The 15769-nt window shown below is 34.4% G+C and overlaps 1 protein-coding gene across 4 annotated transcripts in view; it reads right to left on the bottom strand.

Moving 5' to 3' along the window:
- Nucleotides 1-12318: 12318 nt before the first annotated feature.
- MTF2 (metal response element binding transcription factor 2) overlaps nt 12319-15769 on the bottom strand; it is a 77838-nt gene continuing 74387 nt past the window's right edge. For 3 of the 4 annotated variants that reach the window (XM_043575578.1, XM_043575582.1, XM_043575579.1), the window contains one exon: nt 12319-14977. In XM_043575578.1, the coding sequence (XP_043431513.1) occupies nt 14620-14977 (358 nt within the window). In that variant the 3' untranslated portion in view covers nt 12319-14619. Of the gene's footprint in view, nt 14978-15164; nt 15238-15769 lie in introns of all 4 variants that reach the window. The other variant, XR_006296659.1, reaches the window with a different exon arrangement.

Here is a 15769-nt window from a genome sequence, read left to right as displayed (position 1 = left end):
TGGAAACAAAAAAACACAATACTGCTGACAATCACACTCCAAAGAAAATCACGTTTAGGTATAAATCTTAGCAAATCCTGTACAAGATCTGTATGCTGAAAATTATCAAAAGTTGATGAAAGATCAAAGACCCAAACAAGTAGAGAGATGTACCATGCTCCATGGATTGGAAGGCTCAAAACAGTAAAATGGTCAATTCTTCCCTAAATGTAAATTTAACATTCCTATCAAAATCCAGCAAGGTTTTTTTGTAGACAGAGAGAAGCTTACTCTAAAACATATGGAAAGGCAAAAAACTAAGACCAGGATGAAAGGACTAAGACAATTTTTTAGAAAAATAAAGAAAAAATGAATCAAGAATTAAGTCTACAGTAATCAACACTGTGTGATACTGGTGGAGGGGTAGACACATAATGGAACAGAGATTCCAGAAATACACCAAACAAGTCCAACTGATTTTCAATAAAGATGCAAAAGCAATACAGAAAGACAGCCTTGTGAACAAATAGTGCTACAGCAATTGGAACAGACAGGTGAAAACATGAACTTCAATGTAGAAAGCTATAAAGCTTTTCAAAAAACTGAGAAAATCTTCAGGACCTAGAGCTGGACAAAATTTTCACCCTTGACACCAAATGCATGACTCATATAAGGAAAAACTGATAAGCCAGACATCAGAAGTAAAAACTTTTGCTACACTGAAGATCCTGTTGTGGGGTTGGAAAAAGTAAACTGCTCCCTATCTGAAAATAGACTAGATTATACAGCTGACCCTATGCAGCCCAAACTCATCTTGTTCAAGGATCAAATGCATAAAAACTTCTCAAAGCTCAAAAAAAAAAAAAAAAATTGGTTTTAAAGTGGGCAAACAACCTGAAGAAATATGTGGATGGCATCATTAGCCATTAGGGAAATTCAAGTTAAAATCATGAGGTATCACTACCCAAATGGCTAAAATAAATTACCAACAGCTGAAACTAATGTAACACTTTGTGTCAACTTATGTTTTCTAAAAGTTACCAAATGCTGGCAAGGATGCAAGAAAAATTAGATCATTCATACACTGCTGGTGGGATATAAAATGGTAGTCACTAGAAAATATTTTAGCAGTTTCTTATAAAATTAAACATGCACTTACCATGCAACCCAGCATTTATACTCTTGAATACGTCAACCTCAGAAATAAAAATGTTCATATAAAAAGCTGTACACAAATTATATATATAGCAGCTTCATATTTAACAACCTCAAACTAGAAATAACCCACATGCCCTTCAAAGAGTGAATGGTTTAACTTTGCTACATCCATACCATGGGATAAAGGAACAACTATTGATACGTGTAACAATCCGGATGGACCTCAAGAGAATTATGGTTAGTGGAGCAAAAAAACAAACAATCGTAAAAGGTTACATGCCTTATGATTGCTTTAAATGTAATATTCTTAAAATTAAAAAAAATAGAGATGGAAAACAGATTAGTGGTTGCCAGGTGTTAGGAATGGAGGGAAGAAAGGGAATGTGGCTATAAAGGCAGTCTGTGGTGAAACAATTCTGTATCTCGATTGTGGTAGTTACCCAGATCTGTGTATGATAAAATAACATGCAACTATATAAACACACAAATGAATGCTTTTAAAATTGGTGAAATCTTGGGGCACCTGGGTGGCTCAGTCGGTTAAGCGGCCGACTTCGGCTCAGGTCATGATCTCGCGGTCCATGAGTTTGAGCCCCGTGTCGGGCTCTGTGCTGACTGCTCAGAGCCCGGAGCCTGTTTCAGATTCTGTGTCTCCCTCTCTCTCTGACCCTCCCCCGTTCATGCTCTGTCTCTCTGTCTCAAAAATAAATAAACGTTAAAAAAAATTTTTTTTTTAATAAAATTGGTGAAATCTGAATAAACTCTGGATTATAACATCAATTTTCTAGATTTGATACTGTATTATATCCAAGAAGTTACCATTAAGAGAAACTGAGGAGTACACAGGGACTCTGTGCCTGTGTGTGTGTGTGTGTGTGTGTGTGTGTGTGTAGCAATTTGTGAATATAGATTTCAAAATAAAAATTTAAAACAAAAATGGCACAGATGAATATTATACCGGAAACAGACATTATTAGTGTGTTGGTATATGTACATATTTCTGAATGAAGCCGGAAATGTGTGAAATAACTTAATTCCTTTTAAAGAAAATCAAAATATTCTCAGTTAAAAACAGATTGTCATTTTAAGTATTACTTCAATTCGTAAGAATTATTAATAGAAAGGGGAAACACCATATTATCTCAGGGAGCTTAAGAAACTGAACCGGATTGTTTTTACATGAAATATAAAAGAAAACTCAACCTTTTTCTTTTGGAATTCTATATTCTACAATACTGTCCACAGGTTATACTACAATAAAGTGGTGATCAGAATACCACCATGGGAAAACACCTATTTCCCAAATGTTGCAGAATAAGCATTCAGTGAATGTCAACAGAGAAGCTATCCTTGACTTTTTCAAATGCTGACTTTTCAGTGGGCAATCAGGGCATACAGGTATAAAGGAAAATTCTGAACAAAGAATGATTGATTCCTTCACCCATAAAGTTCTTTTTGCTGTAAAGGATCTCAGAATTAAGACATATATGGTACATATGACTGAAAAGCAACTTATTAAGTATAATACAAACTACTGTAAAATTCTTAAATGCCAAAGGGACATAAATTTAAAAACAAATGTGCTAGCAATTACTACTTCACTATCCTTTGGACATACAGCAAAGGAGAAAAGGATGAACAAAGACCAGTTTAGACAGGGCAACAGGGAAAGATGAGAAAACATTATGCAGATGGCCCATATCAAAGGAGTATTTGACTTTTGGCACCCAAGGGAAGATCAGGATGCAATACTTTTATATCCTCAAAGCATGTAATACAAGTTACAATTATCACAGTATTATAGAGCAAGGCTTAATATTTTAAAATAAGAAAAATTTGAGTATTAGTATGTCCAGTACTTTGGATAACACAAAAACAGAGAGTCTGCCCTTTAAGACTTAGTTGACAGTATAAATGGAGAGAAAGACTAGTATTCAGGACTCATTAACTATTCATTTTTCAAAGTCAGCTTTGTCATTCGTTGCTCCAGAGTTTAGCCAGATCCCTCAAACTCAGGTTGTGTCCTTATATGCTCTCTCTACATGTCTCTTTCAAAGCACTGACCACAATGTATCATAATATTCAAACCCCTGCTAGACTCATCCCTGAAGGCTGAGAATATGTCTATTCTATCCACAGCACCCAGCACGATGCCTAGAACACAGTATCTGTTAGTGCCAAGATGAGGCCCAGTTTCTTAAGTGAAAAGTGAAGTTACAAAATAACATGAATGATCTTTGAGTAAAAATAAGTAAATAAAAAGTCTAGAAGTTTAAGGCCATATTTATATACCATTATCTCTGGACTGTAGAATGGAAGGATTTTCATAAAGTCTCCTATTGTACGAATTTTTTACTAAAATATTTTTATATCAGTTAGAAAATAGTAAAACTTTTTTTTGGGGGGGAGGGGGGGAACAACAGAGTTGATAAAAGATTTCCTCCCCTGTTTTTCTCATCTCTTACATCCACCCTTCTATATCAATGCCTTTTTCTTCTAAACCACACCTTCATTCTTTTAGGACTGCTTCACTAATTCTTTTTGGTTTCAACTGAGATACAACTTGGGTTAAGCAGAAAAGCAATACTTGAGAAACAAATTAGCATTATTTACTCCAAGCCAGGTTTAGATATGGAAAAGTAGTTTTCCCTCAAGTGAGAATAACTTCTATCACAGGAAAATCCACAATTGGAGACTACTGCAGGTTACTCATAAAAGAGATGAATTACTTGTTGATTGTGATATTTAATTAGTTTTCAAAGTTCCCTATTACTGGGCTATAACAAAATACTTGTCATTTTCTAAACCTAAATTTAAACTTCTCAATACCAAAGACAAAATAGTGTAATTTTTCAAAAAAGTCAATTTCAGTAACTTCTTGAAATATTTTAATGCTGTTTTTTAGTTTTAGCCAATAAAATCACCTGATACTTTATCACTGAGTATCTTAGAAATATCTTTATTAGCATTAAATTTTTCAACAGTCTTTGCCTCATTCGCTTTAAAAATCAAACTATTTGCACATTTGTTTTTTTTTTCAATATTCTTTTCAGAAAATATTTCCTATTATGATTTTTATTACAAGCTGCTTTTTATGCAACACCACTTTGGAGCACAAAATGGACTTTTGAATCCACAAAATAGTGTCCACCTAGAAAAAGCCCCACAAAGTTGTCTCTTGGAAACACTTCTAAGTGCTTTTGCTTCAAAATAAAACAATGATTTCCCACTATAAATACAGGTATTACTTTCTTCAACAAAACACTTGTTCAGCTGACACCTTAAATCTCTCAACTAATTATTTCTTGACTATGACAGCATGTCATTGAAAATTTTCTACATACCTGCCACACCACCACCATAAAGAAACTTGAGTGTTTTAGGTCTTTGCTTAAAAGAATGATGATGAACAAGTTTTTAATAATAAAGAACATAATAAGCTTCTGGGAAATGCCCAGCAGAAGCAGCAGCAATGAACACTATTCTTGCTCAATAATACAGTCCTAGTCTACTTCTTTACTTCTAACGTTACTTCCAAGCATGAACTGTTTATTCCAACCAAGCTTATCTTCCTTCTTTACCGTTTTCTGAGCAGGCCTGCCCCTCTTCTGTTCCATTTAATAACATCATTAGCATCCCAGGTTCTCAAAACTTAAAAGACACCTTACTTGCTCAATCATCAACTGTCCCCTCAGCTCCCTAATCACACAGACATATTACTACCATTTCCACTGCTTCTGCTACCTCAGATTTACCTAGATGTAAATCTAGGCCTGGCACTCACACATTTTCCTCTAAATCATCCTACATACCAAAGCCAAATTAATCTCACAAGACGCTATAGCATGGCAGTCCTATCACAGCAGGCCCATCAGAATCCCTGATCTTGTCCAGCCTCAACCACACCACGTACTTCCCTTTTCTGTGCATCAGCTTCATGACGTTGCTTCCACTTTCTGCACTCTGGAATGCGCTATTATTATTATGCTCCCTTCTCTACAGATTCCTAATATTCGTGTTCCAGTTTAAAGTCCTTCATTAAGTCTTCCCTAATAATAACCTTCTCTCAAATGTCCTCCACAGCCAGGCCCTAGACAAAAGTAATCTCTCCCTTCTCAAATCCTCTTGCCACTCTGACCCCTTTAAATAGCTAAACATACACATTCTTACATTCTCAGCAAAGAGAACACTAGGGGATGACAGTAACTATCTACCTCACATTTTCCTCCCAGTAGTCTCTTGGAAAACAACAGACACTAAATATCAAGAGATATGTTCAATCTCAACTCCAGGCCTATTCTTACTCTGCTCCTTCATTTTGAACTGAGCTTTTCTCTTCCTTTAGTCTGTATTTAAGCTAACCCATTCTTCAAAGTACATATATTACATATATTGCAGTCCAAGTCAATTTCATTTCTATGGTGATATAGCACCTATTTGGATACCAGCAGTCACGTTTTCCACTGTTGCTTAATTCTTATGTTTATGACCTACCTCAACACTGTGCCATTCTCTAAACTATAGCTCTTGAATTCACCCCTCAACCAAAGTCCATCTCTGAATTTATTTAATGCTGTTTCTTATCCTATCCTATTTTTGCCAGTCAAACCCAATCCTCCTTCAAACCAAATCCAAATGACATTCTGTTCAGTAAGAAGTCTTTCTCTAATGCTGCTTCAGGTTCCTACGGAACTTGAACAAATATTCCATAGTACTTAACACATCTCAACTTAAATTTAGTTATGTCTGTGCCCTTCATAATTTAAGAATTAAGACAGGGCTCCTAATATTTCATCTCTCTTCACAACAACTAGTAGGTATTCAAAGAAGAGCTGTTGCATTTGGGTAAACAGCACAAAATGGTTTGAAACACAATTTTTAGTAACTGAACCATATACCATCCCAAAAAAACCCTGTAATAGTGAAGTGGGTTGAAATGTTATATCTCCACCAACATCCAAGTCCTAACTCAAGTACCTGTCAATGGACCTTATTTAGAAACAGGGTGTTTGCAGATGTAATTAAGTTAAAGATCTTGAGATGAGATGATCCTGGATTTAAGGTGGCCCCTTAATTCAATGACTCCTGTCTTTATAAAGAGAGATTTGACAAAGGGTAAAGCTATAAAATTGAAGGCAGGAAATGGAGTAATGTGTCTACAGCCAAGGATTGCTGGCTGCTACCAGAAGGAATCAACCTTGCCACCACCCTGATTTCATGCTCTAGCCTCTAGAACTGTGGAGATAAACTCCTGTTGCTTTATGCTACCAAGCCTGTGGTAAATTGTTTTGACAGCCCTAGGAAACTAAAACAAACACCTCCATAGTACAGCATTTTAAACATCCAGAAAACTTAAGGTTTTGTGGGGTTTTTTGTTTTCTTGTTTTTTTAATTTTCAAAGATAAGAGCAGGGGTGGCTCAGTAGGTTGAGCTCAGGTCTGACTCTTGATTTCGGTTGAGGTCATGAGCTCACTCTTCATGAACTCGAGGCCCATGTCAGGGTCTGTGCAGACAGTGCAAAGCCTGTTCGGTATTCTATCTCCATTTCTCTCTGCTCTTCCTCTGCTTGCTCTCTCACTCTCTCAAAATAAATAAATGTTTTCTTTAAAAAAGAGAAGAGCAATAAGGAGATTCTTGGGAAATAAACAGATGATTTTATTTAACTAAAACTATACCTAAATTTATGAAATGATTTTATTTATAAATAAGTAGTGGCTTATCTTAAACTGAGTTCAGTGCTACTTCTCAATATAAATGCCCTCCTTGTGTTAAGGATATAATTTTAAAAGATGTAAAACCAAAATTATACCCACTTGCTATAATAAAAAAAATCATGCTATTTCTAAGGCAAATAATCACAGTGAGTAGATGAAATTGTTTTATCATGGTATTTTCACTGCAATATAAATCTTAATGGGGAAGGTTCGTATTTTCAGCCTAACTTAGTATTAAGTATAGATCAATATTTTGTTCATTCTCTATTAAAAAATTTAACCCAGCACTTCCTTTTTTAATTCTTATGCCATGTTTCTAAGTTTCCAACTTTTACTTTTTTAACTCAGTCTGCTTAAGGAACACAGGAATAATTTCAACGAGCCTAATCAAATAGAAAGCCCTCGGATTCCAAATCTATATACATAGCTTATGTATTTTGCTAACTTTGCTTATCTAAGACACTAGCATTTTCCATTAGCAGATAAAATATTATAATAATAGGCCGACAAAACACACATTTTCTCTAGAAAAGGCCCCAAAATGTAAACTGTATCTTAAAGAATATGAGCCTTGGGACACCTGGGTGGCTCACTGGGTAGTTAAGTGCCTGACTTTGGCTCAGGGCATGATTTCATGGTTAGTGAGTTCGAGCCCCACCTTGGGCTCTGTGCTGACAGCTCAGAGCCTGAAGCCTGCTTTGGATTCTGTGTCTCCCTCTCTCTCTGCCCTCCCCCCCCCCCCCCCCCCCCAGTGCTCTCATGCTTGCTCGCTCTCTCTCTAAAAAACATAAACATTAAAAAAAAAAGAACATGAGCCTTTATATTACATACTACTTTTTAAGTAAAAACTGAATTTTAAAATATTTTCAAAGTTTGAAAATCATTTAAAAGTAATTTTTAAAAATTCAAGAACTTAATCCTACTATAACATTTGGAATTATACCTTCCACACAAAGACAATAACAAGCACAGGTAACTTAAAATTTTACACATTTTCTTAACTTTAGCCAAGATCATAAAAGAAACCAAATTTAGCCAACATACAAACATTATTTATATGAATTTAGTAAAACAACCATTTTCTTAGAAATTATGATCCCCTGCAGTCATTTTTAGCACTTAAAGTACTAAAAAGTTAAATTACTAATATCAACTCTTATACCCATTTAACTTATAAAGTCATGGAAATTAGCAGTTCATTATTGCTCTGACTGAAATACCATCTCCTCTCTATTCCTTTAAGCTACCTTTAGGACTATTAAATATGTGCATATAATGAAAACATGTCAATTTGCTATTCTTATATGACAAGTCCACACAGACAAGACACTCTTTTCCGTAATGAAGATATGGCATGAGCCAATGAAATCTAACACCATATTGGAGAGGAAACGCCTACTGGCTCATCTATGACTTACAGAGGCACAATTTTGGTTCCCATGTCCCTGTTTGTCATGAAATGTCTTCCAGAATGTAAGAGCAGATTTATGACCAGACTATTGATATTTTCTGCATTGTAATTTTGCTTTCATCTTACTCCAATTACTAGATAATAGAAAACAATGGTACTACTTTGTCCAAGAAGTTTTTGCTTTCAACGTAATCTGAAGATCGATTGGAGAGGCACAAAATAATCAACCTACTCTAGCCTACATTGCAGCCTTATCTCACTCAGCTATCAGATTTCTAAAAATCCTATACACATTATAAAACTGGAAGAAAAAGGAGAAAAATCTTGTGTAATGAGTATTTTTAAAAAAAATGTTTAATGTTTATTTTTGAGGGAGACAGAGTATGAGTGCGGTGGGGCAGAGAGAGAGGGAGACACAATCTGAAACAGGCTCCAGGCTCTGAGCTGTCGGCACACAGCACAACGCGAGGCTTGAACTTGAGAATGGCGAGATCATGACCTAGGCTGAAGTTGGACAAAACCGACTGAGCCATCCAGATGCCCCTGTGTAATAAATATTAAAAAAAAAAAAAAAAAAGCTACTTTTTCAGAGGAAATCACTCTCAAAAACTCACTCAAGAATCTAAAAAAAAAAAAAAAAAAAAAAAATCAGAACTGTAGGTAAATAAGGTTTTAATTTTTCCTGGGGTGCTTGGGTGCTCGGTTGGTTGAGCGTTCAGCTCTTGATTTCGGCTTAGGTCATGATCTCATCATGGTCTGTGGCATAGAGCCCTGCATCAGGCTCTGAGCTATCAACACAGATTGGAATTCCCTCTCTCTCCCTCTCTGCCTCCCTGCAGCTCACATACATGCATGCATGCTCTCTTAGAAGTTTTTTAAAAAATAAATAAAATAAAATTTTATTTACCTGGTTATCTCTTTGTTCCAAAAAACCTTGGTTAAATTATTTCCACTCTACAGCAAATTAAAATGTTTTGAAGCTACGTGGGAGAAAAGAAAGGAGAAAAGCTGTTCAATGCACTGTAAATAAATGAGGTTTCTTAACACAGGCACTGCCACAGAAGATACGTGTAAAACACACAAGTATAATAAAAGCACCACCTAGCCTAAGGTTTTATGAATAAGGACACATTCCCCTACCCACATCTAAACCCCTGAGAGTACCGCCATATTATAGCAACATACAATAAATGTTCACCATCTCCCAGTAATTAGAAAAAGGTTAACATACTAAAGATAGTGTTTAAAAAACATTAATTACTTAATACAGTCTAGAAAAATCTTTAATAAAGTAGCATTTTAAATACTTCTGGTCTCATTTAATGGTTTAAAAGTTGCTTATAAACTACAGTTTATAAAGAGGTATCAAGAATGAATTTCTAATGACATAATTCTTCACTGGAAAATTTACATCCAAAGATAAATAATAACACAGAAAGACTAAGATACTAGGTTATGCAAAATTATAATATAAAAAATATGGACTTGTTATAGATTTGCTCTTGCATTCTGGAAAAGATTTGGTGATAAAGGAATACAGGAACCAAATTATGCCTCCACAAATCTTGTATGAGCTAATAGGCTTTCCCTTCCAAAACCCTCTCCAATAAGCTTCATCTCCTTGAACTTCCATTTCTCCTCAAGGAAAAGTTTAACTTCAGAGCCATCTAAGCAAGCTTTATATATTTGCAAAAGAGACCCAAATTCTCAGAAAATCTTGTTTTTGTCTCAAATTCTATATAGGCAAAATTTCTTTACATTCCACTAATTCTGCATTCTAGGAAATCCTGTATAGAAATTTCCTTACATTCCACTAATAGCATTAGTTATAATATATAAGAGGTCAATTATCAGTCAAAACAACATTAATTATAATCCTTCACTAAGTATATATTCATTTATACTAGATGGTATTAACATTTAACTTAAATTTGCAACCTCACTAACTTTTAACGTAATTTACTTACATAAATTCTTATGTACCTAAAGTCACATATGCAAATTAACTTATACAAAACATTGTAACAGTAATCAAATTTTAAAAAGACATTCAAAAAGATTTCTCTGGCAAAAGTAAAACATGTGAAAACTTGATTTCTTAAAAGAACGGTTTTTGGTGAGCTTACTGTTAACTTCTGCTTGATATGAAAAACTTACTTTTGATTAGCTGCTAGATATTCATTCAGATATCGTCAACATTTTTTTTCAGCACTTGACATAATTAATGATGGGTTGACTAAACTTGGCAGAAATCAATCAAATGTAAACTAGTCTTACTTAATTTCCCAAACCTAGGCCACACACAAAAGCACTAAGGATCAAACATACACATCCACAAGGGAGGCAGTGGAAGCTAACAGGCAGGTGTACACTACCTCTCACACTGTAACTTCAAGAGTAAACAAAGCCCTTCAACACAGTCATTTGCCAGTTTTGTAGTACCAACCTAGCAGATATTTTTCATGTGTTACATGAACTCAGTGTCAGTGTTACTCCTGTGATACGTAAGAAAACTCAATGAAAGTAATTAAATACTTAAGGAATAAGATTTTTGTGGGTAGAGTTGAGTTCTGAAGGGCCACAAACCATGACCTAAAATTTCGTTTGCCTCCCATTAACCAATTCATGTTAGTTTTGAGACTCTATCACCTTCACTTGTGAAAGCATGGAAAGAAAAAGAAAAAACTGAATACCTTTTGGTAAATACAAGGAACAAAAGTTAGACTAATGATTTTGAACAGGATATATTTTTGTTTTATCCAATAAATACATCTTATCATTTATGAAGATTTGGTTCATTTGTTTGCTTAAATCCAGTAGAATTTTCTTGAATGAGACATCACATTCCTTGAAGATGTTGCAAAAGTGAGGAATTATTACTAAGCATCCAATTTCAATACTCATTATCTCCAACAGAGAAAATGCCAGAGGAGTAAGCTACAAGGGATTTTGTTGGGTAGAAGTAAGGGAAGGGGAGAAAAATAAAGTGAGCTAGTTAATTTGCAACCTTATTCTAACTTTAAATATACAGATAGTATAATATTTTGATCTAGCTATTACCCCAAGACATTTTGATATAACTTAAGAATTACAAATACTGTACTTATTCCCAATCTATTTGTTATTCAGAGACCCAATCAGTTTGCTTTCATAGCTTCTCCCAGCTCTAAATTTTTTTAAGTCTGACATGTGGTTTCTTAACTGCTAGTAATTAGAAAAGAATCCACGATTAGATAAAATTCTCACTTTACATTTTACTGTCAAGTTTTTATTTTCTTGAGGAAAGAAGATGACTGATCAACTACCACAGAAAAAACCAAAGGAGACTTTTGGGAGTGTATATTCACAGAAGTACTCAAATATAATTTAAACAGGAAATCTTCCCCACATTAAAGGGCATTTTTAAACTATTTCCCAAAGCTGCATGGACATCTTGCTTTGCCATCACATCCTCACTCAAACAACTCTAGAACATTATGCAACAGTCTGCTATAACTATGCAAGTCAGATCATGCTCCAACCAAAACCTAATGGCCCAAAAGAATTAGTTCTACCCCCACCCAACACTGAGAACAGAAATCTTCTGAATATATACATAATAGAAACTAAACATGTACAGTTGGACATAACTTGCAAAATATAAGAGAGACCCTCAACTCACACATCAGTTAACATTCACTTGTTAAACATTTAGTAACAAAATATGACTAGAAACATCTGACTACATTAGAATTTATAGAATAACTCTGATAAGCTCATATTCTGATCTAGTTAGATCATATTAAAATCCATACTTATCATTTATTATCAGAGTATTTATAAAAATGTATTTGTTTTGAATAAAAATGTAATTAAAATGAGTAAGGCATACTGTATTTATATCTTTTATCGCTATAGCCTAGGAGCAAAGCTTTTTAGGAAAAAGAAGAATCCTTTGATGTGAACCTTAACACCTTCTATATAAGGGGGGAAAACATAGTTGAAAAGTCTGAATTTTCTTGAATTTTAAGGGCAAGGCAGATAGAGGGAGATATACTGTCTTTCAAGTAGGAAGTATACGAGCTGGCTAAACAGTTTATTTTTTAAAGGATCCTTTTAGATGAACATGCAATAATTATTATTTGAGGGACAAGAGGAAAACGAAAGCCAACTTTCATAAAGATTAATTCAAGTGAACATATTTACAGTGGAAGTGGAACAATCCTTAGCTCCCTGGCTAAATAAAAGCAGTAATCTACTGCATCAGTGTGTATTTTCAAGCAAATACAGAAGCAAAACTCATTAGCTCTTTAAAAAATACACACATTTAATGTTGGTCTGTTTTAATTCTAAGTAAAGCAATTCCAAAAATACAAACTGAACATCAGAGCCATGTGAACCACCATGATAAAATAAAACAGACATTCACAATAATTACGTCTAAAGACAGTTCAGCTTAATAAATCATCTTCCATGTATACTAAAGAAAGAGTTACTAAAAATACTGCTGGTGTTCAGTTAGAATTAAAGGACTTTGGGGAAAATGAAATAATATGATACAGGTGGAGTGAATAAGGTTACACGGGATTTACATTTTCCATTACCCCTAGATATAAACAAACATTCAAAATCAACACAAACTCTGTGTGTTATTCAAAATATTGCAGCTGCAGGAAAGGCAACTTTAAATTAATAGCTAGGGGAAAATCAAGTTTTGGTGGAGGTAAACAGAAGTGACAGTTTTTAATTTGCACTTTTGTAAAGCTCATTTATACCTGGCCAACCAGGAACCAAATGCAGGACAACGAAGTTCTCTGCTTCTTTTGGCTATAATGTGACAAGAAAAGGTCATCTTTTGAAGATGTTTAAAGAAATAAAGCAACTTTCTTTATAAACAGTCAAATAATCAATCAATGGAATAAATAAGTACTAACCCACATTTTTACCGCTCTGTAACCACTACACTTTACATATTTTTCATTTTGGCGGCAAATTCCCCAATTTTTAGGCTAAAATCCACCAATCACTTTTAAGAGTAAAATGAACAGCCACCAAAATAAGAATATTCTTCTGTTTACTCTTTGGCTAAAAAAGAAAACAAACAAACAAAACAAAACAAAAAGAAACAGAAGACAACTCTAACACTGGTGATAAAAGAAACTGTTTTTTTACATGTAAAATAAAGTTATCAATTTAAATCTTGGTACATTTTATAAAAACAAGAGGTAATGTTGTAATAAAACAGCAGTAGCCTTGTCAGGCAACATACTGTTTGTTAACCCTGTGCAATAAAATACTTTGTTCATACTACACTTATTCAACATGACTAACAGTTACTACAGACATTTCAGGAATCTTCACGGGACTCCTATAGACTTACTGTTAAAACTGAGAGACATTTACAATCATAATGTGCCATGAAAACTTGAAAATGTTACTTCTAGTAGGAGATAATGTTCATATTATTTGAATTGGTTTTAGGTACTGAACAGCGGAGTTACAAGGACTGAAAGTGAAAAGCATTCTAAAAGCCCATGAACACTGTTGTTCACACCCTTCTTCAGAACACACTAAACTTTAAACTTGTTTGACACATTTCTCTTCATACATAGCAAGCAACAGCACCCAATAAAAGCCTGAGAAGAAATGCTGCTGTGTAAATACTGCAACTATTCCTGAAAAAAGAATTATGGGATATATACTCCAAAGCTGCCCATTCCCATAATTTGTATTGCATAGGTCACATAATCACACACATATATATACACACATGTGTACATATATGCACATGCAAAGAATATATTAAGACGACAATGAAGTCTAGTCACAGAGCAATTTACAGGCTCAATATATTTTTTACACTTTGCGTGAAAGAAAATTTCAATATTTTACAGTCTTTTAGTAGGCATTATATACACTGCACTTTATGAAATCTGAAAGGTATTGAAATAAATTTTTTCCAACATTTTGGTAACAAAACAGACAACGTTTCTCCATATACTTGTGCTATCTATCTACATGATCTGTTTGATCTGATAACCACTAATCACAAAAACTGACTCAATGGAATAATTAGAAAAATTATCTAACACCATGCATGGATTTGAATCATTTTTAATATCCTATCCTAGAAACATTCTACAAATCTTAAGATTTAAAAAATTAAGTCTCTGTTCTGATTTTTAAAAGATATCTTTTTTATGACAATATCCATAACATTGACAGGTACATGTTAAGGCTAGTATCATCTCCTTTTGTGAATTTTTTTGACTTTTTTTTTTTTTTTTAAGAAAGATAGTAAAAGCCAGACTCCTTTAGGACTTTGAACTGTACCTACAGAGAATGAGAGTGCAGTGAACATAATGTTCAGTCCTACAGTCAGGATGCAGTTGCTCCTTCCCATTCCACAAGATACTGCACCTTTCCATCAAGTGTCACCCGACGAGCCAGTACTCGGTATTTTTCACCACATGCTATTCTACCTGCAGCACCAAAATAACTGGTAATGGAGTTTTTTAGATGATTGAGTTGCAACTCCTGATCTGCTAAGTTATTCAAAATCTCTGTGTTGAGTTCATCAAATTGGTAATCTTCTTTGCCTTCATCATCTTTTACAATTTCTGAGTTCTGAGTCTGGAGTGCTCTTCTTGGAAGACGACCCCTTCTTCTCCGTAAATGTGGTATTGCAGCAGGCCAAGATCTTCCTGTACGAGTTCTTTTTCTGGAGTCAGATAATCTACGGAACAACAACAACAAAAAAAAGGCCATAATTGTCTACTGAGTTTATAAGGCATCCTTCGCCCAAACAATGTGTTCTCAGATTTTTTTTCTATCACACTACTCTAAGTATATACCCTTGGTGACATAAACATCAGCCAAACCAAAACAATACATGCTATTTTTATAAATGGATTATCACTCGCCTTCATTAGACTCCATCACCTTCTTGGGGCTGACCTTTGAAGAGCTTTTCTTCCTTAACAATGTATTATTAAGCTTAAAAGAATCAGAGGAAGTTTTTAATTACGAGGCCAATGAGACAAATTCTTACCAAGAAGAGGCCCTATTCATTAGTCAGATATTGTCAACAGTCTTATCATTAAAAAGAAGAAAGTTCATTCACTCATTCAATGCAGCAAATACTTAATAAGTACCTCTTATATATACAACATTGTTCCATGGGCTTAAATAGATGGTAAAACTAGAATAAATGTTCTCTTATTACCAGTTCTAGGCATAGTGAACTAATGTAATGAACTGGAATAAGCACAAAGTAGAAATCAGGGTACCTTGAATCTACCTCTGTAATACTGGCCAAATTCAAATCTCTTATCCTCTGTATTCTCTTCTGTGAAGAGATTAAGTGAAGAGGTTGAACTAGATAATTTTTGAGGTCCTTTTCAGCTCAGGAATTCAATGATTTTATAATCTTTTAACAAGGGAGAATACAGCATAAGTTAAATTCAAATACTTTATAATCATACTGCCTGACTCAACATCCCAGTTCTGTTATGCTTGTTTAATGACC

The sequence above is a fragment of the Prionailurus bengalensis genome, chromosome C1, assembly GCF_016509475.1.
Source record: "Prionailurus bengalensis isolate Pbe53 chromosome C1, Fcat_Pben_1.1_paternal_pri, whole genome shotgun sequence".
Lineage (NCBI taxonomy): Eukaryota > Metazoa > Chordata > Mammalia > Carnivora > Felidae > Prionailurus > Prionailurus bengalensis.
Note: the sequence above shows the minus strand (reverse complement) of the source record. Positions and strands in the feature narration are given on the sequence as shown.